The sequence below is a fragment of the Mizuhopecten yessoensis genome, unplaced genomic scaffold, assembly GCF_002113885.1.
Source record: "Mizuhopecten yessoensis strain PY_sf001 unplaced genomic scaffold, ASM211388v2 scaffold10087, whole genome shotgun sequence".
Lineage (NCBI taxonomy): Eukaryota > Metazoa > Mollusca > Bivalvia > Pectinida > Pectinidae > Mizuhopecten > Mizuhopecten yessoensis.
In genome coordinates, this window is record NW_018408372.1 from 413,406 (window position 1) to 430,356 (window position 16,951).

Genomic DNA, 16,951 nt, shown 5'->3' on the forward strand with positions numbered 1-16,951 from the left:
CATTTAATTCAGATATCGCTTAATTCTTCATGATCATTTGTCGTCGAATACATTTTATGAGTCCATCTATGATCGACAAAATAGTGTACACACGTGTACACATATAATGATATGAGTGTACTTAAAAGAAAGTAAATTCATTTTACGTGATTATACAATTTAGTAGTTTTCTAGAAGCTACACACGACAATGATTCAGCTCTGTGGTAAAATCGTTGAATAATGTGTACAAACATAAAATAATTTTCTAGTGACCACAATGCATATTTCATACGACCTCAGAGCCAACTGAAGAGTTAATCGAAATTTTGTCTCATAGATTTTACGATGAATTAAACATCAAATGTGCTTAAGTTAAAGCTTAAACGCAAGTGATACCAAGGTCTGATGAAAACAGTTGATGCTTTTATTGAAGGTGACTTAGTATCTAACAAAATGTTACCTATTTAATATTTGGGATGCTTTAAATAACTGAATTCACATATTAAGTACTGTTGCCTGTTATGGTATATAATGTGTATAAGGATGTCACCACTGAGTCTAATAGAAAGACCTCAAGTTATTCTCAGAAACAAAGCTCTTCTGATAACAAATGACTCGGTTGTGCTGTGTTTCGACATGTTCAGGTTCTTTCAATCCTCTTTGCATTCCACAAATGCCTTCAACAAGTAATTTTATGTCATCACTCTGTATTCCTTGTCGCCGATTTGAACTTGATATGACCACAGTCTCCATGTCATCACCATACATGACATCGGCATGTTTATATTTCCCTTTCATAGATGTGTAAAATGAGTAGTAACTAAAAGTTTGTTTTACCGACAACTTACGTTTGAGGCAATCAAATAATGGAAGGGGTTCATTTAACCACGTGTACTTGGCCATAACACAGACTAATACCAACTGATTAAAAGATGTGTTAGATACCGCTTAATTATCCCTAGTTGCCATTTAATATATTATTTCGGTCAGTAGAATAAATCTGTGGCTGATTTCATATACCTGTACAGAGGATGTTTTTTTTTTATTTATCTCAACGTTTTAAATAGTTGATATCTTTTTCCCACTTAATTTGCCGGAAATGCTATATTTAATATTCCGTTGAAGCAATCTATAACTAGGCGTAAGCTAGGTGATTAAATATCCCTGTTATTTCTATGTATACATGAGCAAACTGATGAAATATTACTTCCTTAAACAAATGATGAGTTAACATTTACATAAACATAAAAGTCCTAGTACGTCTTCGGGCTTGACTTTACAACTAAACACAACACGTTAACATTCACGTAATTGATAAACTTCTTTCTGTATATATTTATAGGGAAACAACAAATAATGTAGATAACAGTAAAGGTTTGTAGTGTAAATTAACCCATAATTTGTTACAATAATATATAATTACAGCATACCTTTGGTGTTAATACATGTATAAAAATAACCCAATAAGCTTCCGTAAAGCTTATTTATAATTTATAATATGTAAAGTTGTTTTCCTGTCCGGGGGGGGGGGGGGGGGNGATGATATTACGCAGAACGTCAATGATGATTGGGAAGTACGTTAGCTCTTTCTTAATAAGACTACAGCTTGTCAATGTTGGCACATCTACTGTCTAAACATGGTCTAAGGTATGATTTCACGGAGTTGATAAGAGTTTAAGGCGTATATAATGGCTTTTAGACTAATACCACTGTCATATCCCAGCACAACACTGACACATGTATGTTATTGGCGAATCCTTAGTAAAAGTTGCTTTAGACAGTCTTTTATACAGCTCTAAACAGCTTTATTGTCAATATGTCAAATATGTTTATTTCAGATGCAAAAGTAACTACAAAAAAAAATCGCAGAGATGTATGATAATTTGAAAACAAATGTACAGTACAATATTCAGTTAGATAGCGCTATAAAGCCGGCATCAGATCCGCGCCATCACAATGAGTCTAAGGCATCAACAAAACCAGTCTCCAGCACACGTACAGATAAGCAGGCATATATTATACACAATGAGCCACGTTCTTACTTAATTTACATTAGCTGTAAGTAACGTTAGAAAAATTAAAACTCACTAAATTAAAATATGATATTGTACGGAACATTTCTTTTTTAAAATAGGACACATCCCTGCGGATTTTTGTATTGATACTACTGCTTCTGACATAAGCGTATCGCAAGGAGATCAATATACCAACCTAACCTGTCTCCCGCAAAAACACACGTAGGCAAGCATACACAATACATATGGAGGCACGTCCTTAAATGACCGTAGCTGTTGATAGGACGTTAAACAAAACAAAATAAAACCAAACTAAAATAAATCAAGATCAATTATCTAAATAAAACAGATTGACCTTGGTTTCATGGCCTGAAAGAGTAAATAATAGTATCTACATCAATAGTATTACGTCTGCCAGGTAAAGGGCAATCAATCTCCCGAAATCACAAACGGTTAGCAGTTAGTGCGACATTTCATGTTTTAAATAAGATAAAGGGCAGAAAGTGTCATTTGTAGAATAATTTAGATGCATTATGTACAATCAACAAAACGCAAAGGACAAGTTTTCAAGTGAGAGAATAAGTCTGTCACCTGGATCAACATATAACTTGACAAGTAAATTAACGACAGCATGGGGCATATTTATCTTAAAAGATAAGGACATTTGTAACTGACAGTGCACAAATATAATGTGAACAACGCAGTACGGAAAACGGACATTAACACATAAACAATTTCAATTCTATATCAAAAGGTAACACGATGCATAAATAAAGTTCAGTTCAAAAAATACCCGTGGATTTAATACAAACATTATTAATATCACATTTCATGAATTTAATGAACTTGATTCAATAAGATGTTCAATGTAGGAGCCCAGGCCTAAACGTAAAACTTATATATGTTAAACGATATTAATTCAAGTTGACCTTAACCACTACTAAAACAAATGTTAATGTGCGTAAAAATATAAACTTCATTAGCATTTTTTAACTGATGCTGTTCCTGAATATCATTTAACCAGGTATGTGTAGAATCTGTCCAGGAAACAAATCGTTAAAGTCATATACACTTACGATCAGGGCATTTTCAATACACTTAGATGGGGACAAAAGACACTAATCCTTCCAGATACCATAGTCGGATTAACCTTGTAATTTGTCCATCGTTGATATGTAAAACACCCCTTTTTCATAAATTGTCCCAGTTTTATCTTTTCTTAGTTCCGTTTGATTTTGTGTTTATACTTAGGGTTTCCTGTTGCTTTTGCTAGTAAACAATCTTATTGTTATGACTTAAGAGACAACGTTATAACCTTATACAAAAGTTTCATGTGCAACTTACTTTTTTAATAACTTAGTCCTCTTCGTCCCGTATTGGGCATAAGACATTAAAAATGCGTCTCCATTTGTGTCTGTCGTTGGCAGCGTGTTGTGCCACGCCCCATGAAAACCCCTTTTCTTTCAACTCCAGTGTTATGATGCGTCTCCATGTTGTCTTTGGACGTCCATGCTTCCTTTTCCCGGGTGGTGTCCATTTCAGTGCCATTTTGGGGGGTCAAATTCTGAGGGACGAGGCCTAGCCGTCTCATTCGGTGCTGCTTGATTTCAATGGTGGCGTCCTGGCTGTTGGTTCGTCTGTATATCTCATCATTGGAGATCTTCATTGGCAAGAAGATGCGTCAGACTCACCTAAGGCAAACATTGTGGAAGACACTGATATTCTTGGTTACTCTCCAGCACTCTGGGCCATACAGCCACACTGGCTTCACAAAGCTGGATACAAGTCTGAGCTTTGTTGAGGTGCTGTATTGGCTTGTTTGTCCTTTTGTGCTGCATTGTCACTGGCCTGTTTGAGAGGGGCATCGTTTAAAGAGATGGAGGTTTCTGCCGTACTGTTGGCGCTTAAGACTTAAGCCTTTTGTCTTGGATGAGCTGATGGTAAGGCCAACCTTGTTGGCAAAGTTGCTCAACCTATCGTCTTTCTGCTGAATGTGAGTTGGCTTGGTGGACAGCACAACAGGGCCAACAGCGAAGTCGATGTCTTCAATCTGGTAGAATGGGGTTCACTGGATGCCTCTAGGCCTGTCGCAGGTGTTCTTCATCACCCAGTCGATGGCAACCAGGAAGCAAATTGGGAAGATGATACATCCCTGTTGCACGCCAGACCTCACAAGAAACCATTCCGACAATTGTCTCTCGACTATGACACTGCATTTAAATTTCTGGTAGAAGAGTCATTGATACCGTTGTTGTCTAGGATATTCCATAGGGACTCTCGATGCACATTATCGAATGCTTTCTGGAAGTCGATAAAGTTGATGTACAAAGGGGTGTTCCACTCTATGCATTGGACTATGATGTTCATCAATGTGAAGACGTGGTCAATGCACGCTCTACCTTTTTCTGAAGCCAACCTGTTCCTGCCTTAGTGTGCTGTCTATGGCTTTTTTTAATTCTCTGCAAAAGACTTTGGAACTGAGAGGAGCGTTATGCCTCGCCAGTTGTCGCAGTTCTGAAAGTCACCTTTCTTGGGCAGATTGATAATCAGTACTTTTGTCTAAATCATCAGGGACAATTTTCTCTTCCCAGATGTCCTTGAAGAGGTCATACAGCACTTTACTTGAAGTGTCAACGTCTGTCTTCAGCATGTCTGCGTGGATGGAGTCGTGACCTGCTGCTTTCCCGTAAGCCCTCATTTTGATGGCAGCTCTGACTTCAGCCTCGGTTGGCGGGCATGTATCGATTTCAATTAGTTCGGTGGCAGTTGGTGAATCAGGTGGGTCAGTTTTGTCCGTTCGGTTCAATACCTCCTGGAAGTGCTTGTCTTTGACTCGCATGGATCGGTTTGATGATGTACCAGTTAATCTTGTACACCACCCTCATTTCTCCTCTTTGTGCTGCCTGCTCCGGCTCGCTTGTCATTCCTGGCACTTTTCTTGACCTCCTTGTCCTTAGCTTTGTATGCTTCCTTGGTTCTCGTGCGAAGTCTTTGGGACTTGGTGTCCAGCATATTACCTTTCAGGACCTTTCGCTCTTCTATCTCCGCCATTTACAGATATTATTCACCCTTTTTCTGGGTGTTTTCCTGTACCACTTACATGTACAACTTAAGAAACTAACATTGTTAACCGATAAATGTTGTCTGAAGTTTAGCTGTCGCTTATTTTCGTAATGAGGTCCAATTTATAATACAGCAAACATTTTTAAACAATATCATATGCAAAGATATTAAATGCTTAAGACGAATTGAATATTAGGCGAACATATATTTTACCGTCCAAAATTTGACTGGGCGAAATATTCCCGGATACAGTAATTTTTAATGACCTTTACCTGCAATTTTATTATGTCTGCTCTTCAATGGTAACACATGGGTGCGTGAACAGAGTTGCTTCCCCTTGCTACACGTTGCCTTTATTTTTTTCGTCCGGAAGTAGACGTCCAGTGGGGAAACCGGAAGAGTATCCTTGAAGCAAAGACATTTGTGTTTCAACCGTACATGAACATCTTCATATAGTGAAAACAATCTTCATGTTTTATAATATCTTAATTATTTTAGATAAAACCTAATATAAATTCAGAGTGAAAAAGTCTATCACATAAAATGTGATACTAACAGGCATGCAACTTCGTTCAGAGATTATCATACTATGACCTCATAAACACGTCACATTCCATCGGCGTTCATCGGTTATTTCCGGAAGGATGAAAAACGACATCTAAAATTTCATCAGCTTTTAATTTTAATTTGTCGTGAATATGAACGAAATTATAAACATTTGTGAAAGTCTGGTTACCACTCAGTAAAAAAACAATGGATAATGCATTTATGTCAAATCAACAATAATTTTCCAGACAAACAACCCGAGTTCAAAACCCTTTTTAGCAACGTATTCCTTTTTTCACAACGCATGCCGATTTATAACTAGTAACAGGAAGAAAATGTTTAATTTCATTTTGAGACTTCATGTCGAAAAAACGACAATCTCAGCTACATCAAAGTATTACAATGTTTTCTTTTAATTTAATAAAAAAAAATAACTAACGACGCCGGGCTCGTGACCGAAGGCTGTGGGTTAGAGTCACGGCAGGACACTGTGTTATATCTTTAAGCAAGATACTTTACTCCGCTTGTTCCAATCAACTCAGCTGTAAATGAGTACGTGGTTGGGCCCTGCTAGAATTGTTGAATGGCAGCTCCGACTGTATGCTCCCCAGGGAGTTGAGAAAAATATTGGCTGGTTGCAAAGGCGCCTATAACCACGGATAGTAATTTGTGAACCGCTTTGAGACGACCCACTAACTAGGTTGTGATAAAGCGTAATAGCAGAACCTCGAATTATTGTTATTATTATTATTGTACATTTACTAATCGTCAAATATGATATAAGCACTTTTTCTATAGCAATGACCAATAAGGTTGTTTTTCCTAACTGATCTCAATCATTCTTTTTGTGTCCTGACGGAAGCACGCAGTGGATTTATTATCAGGAGAAAACCCGCGTTTCTGGAAGGTGACCGGGAATGAATCCGGCCAACTTGGTGAAGACGAGCGCACTATCCACCCGACCCATCATAAACGTTACGCACAAAAACAAATATCTACTTTAGCCTTGACTAGTAGAAAATGGCGTCGTTGATGCAAACAGATATATTGTGAATACATTTTTATCAATCATCAATGATAAAAAAAATCTACATACGGGAGACCGGGGCAAGTTCGGCCACCCCCGATATTTTTGTTTTTGAGCTTATATTTACAACGTCAAGGATCGTAGCACTTTAGTTGGCCGGGCATTCACACAAAAAAAATAACGAGGAAAACTCGTATGTATCCGGTCTCCCCTATTGTTATGTCGGTCTTAATCTCATTAGAGTTAGTGTTTTATTGTTATTCCTCGACTTGCCGACTTTAAATAAAGTTAATCTTATCTGAAAATCTCATTCTGAAAGCAATATTCTGAATCAGTAAATATCAGAGACCAACAAAAGCTTCGCTCTGTTAAGGCTTTCCTTTTTCATATTATATGTTATGTCTAATTTATGAAAACGTCAGTGGTAACGATGCATAAGATACTTCCTGTCTAAATCATGTTATCAGTTACATCACAATAAACAAACATCCTGTATTCTTTGTGACACCTTAAAGGTGATACATGTTTTATATATAAATCGAACTTTGTACATTTAAACTGAAATGATGGTGTCTCATCAGATAGTTTGATCAAATTATTATTTCAACATAATAATAAGCTGATGAGTGGATACTATTTACACAGTGTCTTCTATTATAAGAAACATATAATCAATGTCTTTGTTCAACATGCGTTAATACCATCACACACACGTGTTTAATGTATATATCAATAGGCGGGGCACTAAATCGTATTATGACAAGTCTGATATCTTTATTACACATGTATGACGCGTGTGTTAGATCGTAAATAATTTCCTTTGTTTTAAAATATTGGCGTCATTTGTTAAAGTATAATTAATTAATTAATTACAATTTGAACGGATATTCATATTAATAACGTATAGTAAACATCGCGAATGTGGCTGACGGTATACAGGAACGAATTCACTTCGGGGAACAAGTTATAATACGAAACGTCTGTTTTTGAATGAATACGTCAAAATGCATATTTTCTTTTCTCTCAAAATTTCAATCTTTCAAAGCCATTCAAATATAAGATAATAATATCATTCAAATGCCTTCGTTCAGTTGCCTATTGACATTTTAAACACCTTAATCGGCAATACCGATATCATAAAAAAAATTGAGACGACGCGAATGAAGAAAATTACAGAACGCATACGAGTTTAAAAAAGGAGAAATATGTCTAAATAGAAAATTGACTTACTCAAACAAATGTGTGAAAAGTTGACAGGATTTCCGTATTTTCCATTAAAAGAATAGTAAAATCGTAATCAAAATAAATCTGTAGGTATCGTTTAGATAAACGTTCAGAAGTAAGAACGTCATCGTAATGGAACACCTTTCTTTTCCCCGAATCCATATTTACGCCAACCTTGCTAATATACATTAAAGCATCGACTTAACCAGTTTGAAATAAAGCAAGAAAGTAGAATGGATTGAATTCACCCATTAAAAAACGAAAGTCTTGTGTCTAACGTACTAATTACTAAAAACATGGCTTCAATGCTTTTCTCAACTCATTACTGTTGTCTGGCAGTAATATTTTGGTCAGAGTTAAAAGAAACGACAATTATGATTGTTTTAAACTATTTTCAACATGTATATGTATGAAGGAATTCGGGTTATAACTATTTACATAAAATCCGGATCCCACGTTTCAACGTTCAAATTCAGAAATCATGTTTATCGACTTTCACCGTTCTGGAATGAAGATTTGAATTGATGTCTTAAATACTAATTGAAGTACATTACAGTACCAGAAGGGAGAAAAATGTCATGGTAATATGCGGGGTTTATGTTTCGTTTATTTTTCAGCCAGGATGAAGCAAAAATGAAAACCAAGTGTAAGCGCTGTAGATATTCACCGAGAAGTATATTCCCTGTATATACCTACTTGAGAGACATTGTTAACAGTTGCCACCAGACTTGTATACGGTGGTATGCAGACGTGATACAGTGCATAGACCGTGAAGTGTGAAGTGTTCGCTAACGAGATGTGCCTATTTCGTGTTCTGCTGTCATGTCCTGCTCCTATAACGACTCCTGTGGTAACACACCGTGTGCCTGGTATATTGAGGTCAAGTGTTATTTATGCTAATTCGGTACTGAAATAAGTGCAACCGACCGTGACACGTGAGACTGACCACAACACACGATCGCAATATTGTTATCAATCTATTTACATGATATATTTATAGACTGCTGAAGATCGCAAAATCTGTATAAATATTTCTAATGAATACTTCTGAATACTGGTTTATTTTCATTTTCATTTCATTTATTTCATTTATTTCACACCAGAACAAAGTGAATTCACATCAGACACTATGTTTTACCTAGGGTCGCCCTCAAATGAACAAAATCGTTAGAATTATTTTAAGACACTGTTGAAAATCAGAACAAGTTTCTCCAGGCAGACAATCTATAACCCGGCCTAACGAACATGCATGGGTACAATGGTATAATGCAGAAATATATAGATGTCAAGGCTGACCGGAGCAAGAATGTTTTCATTGTAAATAGTATATGCAGGTACTTCTAAATCATGTTAAAATATAAACTAAAATTTGAATTAAGGAGCAAGGTATGCCAATTGTAGGAATAATAAATTAGGTGGCGTATAGCTCAAATTGTCTTGGTGGCTATGTGTACAAAGCTACAAGTAATATTGTGGTTTTTTTTCTAAGGTTTAAATTGGATTTTGTTCTCACAGCATCTTTCAAGAGGGATGCCGTGGTGGGTGTGCCCCGGGTGCATCCCTCTTACATCATCTAACCTCACACAGGTGGCCTCTTTCCCTTCATTCACTTTTCTCTTTCATTTCTTCTCTCAAACTACCAATCATTCACTCTTTCATTCTTATTCATTCCAATAATAATAATAATAATATTTGATTTGATCAAAATGGGATATTAAATTACAGAAATCATCCCTTCTATTCATATTCAACTATTAACGTACATTCATATTTACAAATTCATGTATGTGTTAGAAATCATGTTTGATTGATTTGGGATTGCTACATTTCCCTCAAGTCTTGACCTGAAAAACCGAATGCATTTTACTGAAAGTAATAGTGTTATTGCTTTACTATAATAGTGTCAATGTAAGAATGATTTATTTCACACAGCTAAGTATCCTTTCTCCAAGGTCGTTAAGCGACGAAAAACCATTCGTTAGGCGGTGACATTCACACTTGCCCAGGACAATGTACTATCCGAAACGTCTATTTAATATCCGTACCGGTCAAGTGTTACGCCTAAGTGATCGTAGACGACATACAACATATGAATTACTCTGAAGTAACTGAGTCAGCATGTATTATTATGATGCAAACTGTATTACAATGTGATACGAGACCTGAACCCTGTATAATCCCAATATGTATCTCTTTACATCTATCAACACCACATGCTTTTGTTAACTCAGGTACAATGACACTACAAATTGAAATTGCAGTATCTGTATCATACTTTGTCCTTTGATTCATTCAAAGATTTTTTTTAACAAATGAACAAATGTTTTTCTCTAAATCAACGCATGTAAGGTCGTAACAACATATAAATACTTAATATTTTGCTGGTCCGGTCGTCAATGCACCGCTTCCCATTAACTGATACTAATTGGTATTTGGTTTATGGGGTCTAATCACACAAATATTACAAAAATACCGTAAATGAGGCTTCAAGTGGGAAAACTTATCTTAATGAAGCGTTTATAACCCGCAGGTTTTACAGTGATATACGCTCAACACGCCTATTTAATGAAACGGATTTTTCCTCAAACTCCAGACTCGTTTAAAAAATACAATAGCAAACAAAAGCAAAATATTTTTATAGAAGTTCTAAAATCGAACTTATGTAAGACAACTGGTTCATACTACCGCTTTCATATCGTCTATGTGGAGTCGTCACATGGCTGTATAAATCATAATAGTGTAGGGTATATCAATGAAATATAAAGTAAAGATATCAAGTTTTATTTCAGTTGAAAGATTCGAGTACTAACATTGTTGGCTATCCAGATACTTACAAGTGACAACTACATGAACCTGACGTTGGTAATTAACCTTGTACTCATTGCGTATAATAGTTTTGTATGCCGCAGGCACTGAAGGGGCAGAACTATTATTAAATCAAGGTACATACATAAAGAAGGCAAGGATCTCACTTAGGGGGCAGAACTATTATTAAATCAAGGTACAGACATAAAGAAGGCAATGATCTCACTGAGGTGGCAGAACTATTATTAGATCAAGGTCCAGACATAAAGAAGGCAATGATCTCACTGAGGGGGCAGAACTATAATTAGATCAAGGTACAGACATAAAGAAGGCAATCATCTCACTGAGGGGGCAGAACTATTATTAAATCAAGGTACAGACATAAAGGAATAGACAGGGACCTACTAGAAAAGGGCATGAGCATGTTTAAAAAGGAAGAAAAGGCTTCTCAGAGTTAATGACATGCTTAAAGGGCGGAGGGAAATTGTTTGTATGCGACAGTGTTGGAAGAGGAGAAGGTACAATTTGAAATAAGATTTTTGGAGCTTCACCTTTCTATGTTGTCATTTTGCATTGTCCAAGCTATGAATGTTTGTTGAAATTGTACTTCAAAGTTGCCCTTGATTTGCCCCATCGTCTGTAGATATCGTCTTCACTGAAAGTTAGCGTTTGCGGAAACTCAAGGCAGTCAGGCAATAAACAAGTAAATATTTTCTTACAAAAGCTGGCTTTGGTGTAATTTTTCTGACAAGTTAAATGCTGAGGTTGAAAATGAATTGTGAGATTTGTCAAAGATTTCAGCGAATGCATCACATTGAGTAAAATTAATGTGTCTAGCAACATCACGATATGCTTCAAGCCCACAGAAACAAGTTAGTCTGTTAAGAGCCTGCGGGTTTCCGCTTTAATTTAAAAAAAAAAACATTGTTTATATTTCTCTGCGTCAGAATGTTTCAGAACACTAACCTCACTATATTTCTTTCCCCACATTCATCTGAACGTCAACCGAATTATGTAACATTACTTCTGGGTAAAACAATAATACAGCCTGAGGTATCCAACAATCCACGTATGAAATTACATTTATAAAAAAACGCTGCTTCTTCAATGCTATTTTCCCCGTCATTCCCTTTTTTTTCAATTTAACATAACACAACAAGTCGCAGCTATTAACGTTTTAGAGGATTAATTGATCGCTTCCATTCACCAATTACCTTGACGTGTTTATTTTCCAAGCAAATAGAGGCAAAAACAGCAGTTTCTTAGTTATAAATATTGTTTGAGGCTACCTCATTCTATGTCACGAACTGCAATTTCAGTATTGATTTTGTGACTGAAGATATCTTTTAAGTTTCTTGTAATTAACCTGTGCAGGCGATTTTTTTTTGGGGGGAAAACACTCCTAACATTTCGCATAAATACACATTTACCACAGGTGCATATTACTAATGGGTAAGATCTATCTTACTAATGCTACAATAAACACAGCATTACTTCATACTTGACCGAGGTCGCATGCTATTTCCTGTCGTATATATTTCACCGTGTGTATTATACGGTCATGGTACGTACGTGACTATTCTCTCATTCTTCGTCTGTCCGTCTGCGACCAAGCACTGACCATCCGCTCTCAGCCATGTACAAATTGTCCGGACTAGTTTTCTGTGGCTGTCTTGCGCTGGGATGTAAGTAAAGTATTAATTTGTTCAATTTTAATAATGATGTTCAACCTTCATATATTGTGTTTTGGTTGTAATTATCATCGCAGCGTAAGGACACATTGCCAATAAGATCCGATTAATTATTATATTAATTTAAAGCTTTTTTGATAGCATTGTTTTTTGTGTTTAAATTATAACATTGCTTCCTTATAACCAATATTTGGAAATGTAACTAGCAGTGACATTGTTTTATGTAGGTATACCATTTACTTATATTCAATAATTGTTAATGAATTAGTAAAATATTTAAGTTTAGTTAATCTCATTAAATGTAATTTAACTGTTGAATACTCGATGGGTTTTTTTTTTGGTTTTTTTTAAAATCTATTTTTGGGTTGCCTTAAATGATAAATAGTGTTTACCTTTTAGTCATGTTTTTTTTTTTTTTTTTTAAATTATTAAAGTACATAATACGATCCGTAGAAAACCCATTAAGGTAGATGCATTACATATAGGATAACCACATTCCACTCGTTTTCTTATTGCGTCAGTTTTCTCGCAGACATTACAAACACTGTTTGCATCAAATAAAAGCCAAACATTTGTAGAAATTTTATTATTATTCAACATTTTGTTGAGGACAATGTAAAGAAAATTGACATCCTATAGATATTTCAAAAGTGTGCTGAAATGGTTTAAATCGTTACAAATCGTTGAAAGATATGTTACCTATTAAGATGTGGCAACTATTTGACGACGTGCATTGAAGCCATTGCTTGTCATAGCCTTGCTAAATTAGTAGACAGTCTCTTTGACAGTACGCATGCATATTGCCTACTAAATCTCGATAAAAATAACCCTTACAAGGGCTAGAATCTATAAATAACTATTGATACGTATATGTCTATACAACAAATCCAACCATAAACAATCATGTTTGTCTACGTTGTCAATTTTCTGTCAGTAAAACAGTTTTACGACAGTAATAGCACTTCGAGCTTCATAAAACTGCCAGAGAAAGAAAGTGGTGTATATATGGTCTTAGAATATGTGTATTGGCTTTGTATGCTTGCAGTCAATGAATTGTATGCTTAGTCCCTCATGGTATTGTGGCCACTGACACAGAATAAATGTCGTTGAAATAAAGGTTAAGCGATATATCGGAGAAGACGTATATGTCAATTGTTAAGGAAAAAAGGAAAAGAGACTTGGGTCGTTGAAGAACAGAACTACTGTTAGTTAGCACCCAAAGTCAAATCGAATCTCATATGAAACGTGACAAATTGCAAGAAGCGCGGTAGTACTTCAATTGTAATGTTCCGTTTGCACTTGTATTGACTATGAAAGCTAATTGAAAACTGATCATTATTTATATTAACCAGTTTATGTTAGAAAACTAAACTTCTTCTGTCTTCAGTTTTCTCACTGAAGTTGTGTAATATGTGGTTGACTAATGACTGATTGAATGTTTACATCCTATACTTTTGACCAATAGGTTTTTACGAAAACACTTCGTTCAAAGTTGATGCTTACCAGTCTACTTTTTGCCGGCAATCACCATTTCATTAGAGCATTTGGCTTAAAGCGAGGTGGATAATGGATCGATAGAGATTTTATCGAAGTGTTACTATAACATGAATATTAAATATAAATAGAGAGGGAACACCAACTAATTTTGTCATTAAAAAGACAACTTTACAAATTACGGATACATAACATACCGTTCCTTTCATCACCTTTATTTTGTAATGTAAACCAAGCCAAAAGAAATTCCAGTGATACAACATTACGACCAACATAGGGGACTGATAATCAGAAGATTTAGCCACGTTCTTACGTAAAATAATAACTATTGATACGAATAAGGCTGTAAATCTTTGGTATATTGAAAACCTGTCTCTGTTGCATTCGAAAGATAATGTTAAACTTTTCGTAATTAATTAAATTAAACATCACACAATGAGAAAACTTGATAAAAATCAATGCGCAATTTTATTTTATTTTTAAATGGCCATCGAAATAACACCGTTTTATACAGTTTTGTATCGAATTTTAACAACGCTTAGCTGCTTAATGATTGCGACCTACTAGATTTATTTATTTTCAAAATCACCGTTTTTAAAATCTTTGTTTATGTAAATGCCGTTTTCCTACATTTCGCAGATGGGTTTTTCTTTGGAGGAGCCCAGAACAGTCTGCTTGGAATGAGCAGAGGTTCTGGTATGGCGGGGATGGGCGGCGCAGCAGACATGTTCGCAGGTTTATTCGGTACGGGTGGAGGTGCTGGTATGGGCGGGGATGCTGGTATGGGCGGAGGAGGTGCTGGTATGGGCCGAGGTGCTGGTATGGGCGGAGGAGGTGCTGGCATGGGCGGAGATGCTGGTATGGGCGAAGGAGGTGCTGGTATGGGCCGAGGTGCTGGTATGGGCAGAGGAGGTGCTGGTATGGGCCGAGGTGCTGGTATGGGCGGAGGAGGTGCTGGTATGGGCCTAGGTGCTGGTATGGGTGGTATGGGAGCTGGTGGAAATTCCATTGCTTCCATGATGAACTCCCTAAGTAGGATGTCTCTCTGTGGTGAGACTCCTTCCCGGATCAGATACAAGACAAGGGGCAGCTGTAGCCCATACGAGTGCAACAGGATGAGTACCGGATATGACGTAGCCTGTTTAGGTCACTCTTGTTGTTGTAAAACATTCCAATGTACAGTTTTGTTAGGTAAGTACAGAGTATAGTTTGATATTATTGTCGTAATTCTACTGTTAAAGAAAGCATATGTAAAAACTATTTTGATGTTTAGTGTGTTTTCCATTATAATTCTTACTGGATATTGCATCATATGACCAACTGGGGTTGATGACGTATTCAGGATTTCTCTTGTTCTCACGATTCTTGTTTTTCATGTCAACTTTGAGTTTAGATTTTCATCTTGCGCATTGACGCTGCAATATATTGATATTTACTCATGATTATAATATTCCGTCTGGATGAATTTTGAATTCTAACGAGACAAAATATCATTTGAATGTTTTTTATGGGTAAATGTGAAAGAAATAAAACAATAACATTAAATAATAAGATATTTCTTTTACTTTTGATCATATTTTTTTTCATCATTCGAGTAACTTTACCTAGTCAAGGCAAATAAGAGAACAAATTTTAATATAAAATATACAGAAACCAAAAGCTTCTCATGATAATTACCTTATACTATATTAAAGAACTTAAATTTAATAAATATACTTAAAGTACCATATTATGAAAAGTGTGTAACCCTGAAATAGCTTTGTCGATAACTTATAATGTCACCAACCTTTTTGTCAGCTATGCCTTGGTGAAACTGTCAAACTTATGTCTCCTAATGAAGTGAATTTCGCATGCATGTCAGTCTTAATTGTTTTTTTACTTGCTTGTCTATTTGTAAAATTATAAAATAAAATCATATTACAAATTCACATCAAACAAGTATACAAGTTATATATAATAATTATATCTACTGCAGTTAACTTTCTGTATAGATAGGGTGTTAAATAGTTGACTACATATTATATTGCGTTTCAAATACCTACCTAGATACGGTAAGAAGTTACAGTTAACTAGCAAAATCGATTATATTTTTTTATTTATATGTTATCTATCTGATTATTTTTTTTATTCTATTTTTATTTTCTAACATATAATTAAGGAGATATAACAATGTGTTATGATTATCTATGTACCCTATTATCACACACATATATACTTTAGTACAGTATTGTGTAATAATGTAGTCAAATATCATTGTTAGGGTTTATTTTTTGACTGATGATCAGCATTTTTTTGTATTTCAGATGCAAGGAAATGATCTAAGGAAAATTTTAATTTTGAGATAGAAATGGCTGTGAACGAAGGTATTGACCATCGCTTGCTTAGCATTCGGACAATTGTGAAAGCATCAGATGTGGATGAAAGCGGCATCAGCAATTTACAATTATATCCGTCGGTGTAAAATAGTTAGCATATGACATAATTATGGAAATGAATTGCACATACAAAATTGCAAAGCCATTACATTATTATCTGTCCAGCGATCGATTAAACGTTGTGGAAGGAATCAGACTATTGGCAACTTAAACCACATTCATAATGCAACACAATACAAATATGTACAATAAAAAATGATTATTTCAATACGAACTGACAGGTGTTGATTATATTTTATAAGTTTTTCTTAAATGTTCACATGTATATGTCTATGTTATATTAAATACCATTACATAAAATAAATACTTATTTTTTATGTCTTTTTGTGTATATTTTTCCTGACAACTCATTTTGAATAGTCGGTGATGCCTGAATAAATTCTAAAAATCGAGGAAAGACAAGCCTGCTGTAAATCACTGCATAGTTAGATGACTGGTAGAGGAATGATATTAATTTTATTATTGGTGTCAGTTCCTTCGTTTTTCGGACAATTAGAACCTCGATGTTTCTTTTTCCAGTCATGCCTGCTCTTTTGTATTGACATTTTTTGCATGATTAGTTATCAATATCGTTTCAAGGTTATGCTATTTCAGTTGGATTGCATTTTTAAACATTTCACGAGGAACCAAATGTGTCAATACAACTGCAATATTAAAACAAAATCGATAA

At 35.4% G+C, this 16,951-nt stretch overlaps 1 protein-coding gene across 1 annotated transcript; it reads left to right on the forward strand.

Moving 5' to 3' along the window:
* The first annotated feature begins 12,141 nt into the window (after positions 1 to 12,141).
* Positions 12,142 to 16,495, forward strand: LOC110459486 (glycine-rich protein 5-like). Its single transcript, XM_021511765.1, has 3 exons — positions 12,142 to 12,346; positions 14,486 to 15,037; positions 16,150 to 16,495. Exons 1-3 carry the CDS (start codon positions 12,298 to 12,300, stop codon positions 16,161 to 16,163), a joined length of 615 nt encoding a protein of 204 aa, XP_021367440.1. The 5' UTR covers positions 12,142 to 12,297; the 3' UTR covers positions 16,164 to 16,495.
* The last annotated feature ends 456 nt before the right edge of the window (positions 16,496 to 16,951 follow it).

Bases quoted from the DNA above. Each gene is read 5' to 3' on its own strand.
- LOC110459486 (XM_021511765.1), top strand. From the start codon at position 12,298: ATGTACAAATTGTCCGGACTAGTTTTCTGTGGCTGTCTTGCGCTGGGA. The intron at 12,347-14,485 runs GTAAGTAAAGTA...TACATTTCGCAG, and splicing joins TGGCTGTCTTGCGCTGGGAT to ATGGGTTTTTCTTTGGAGGA.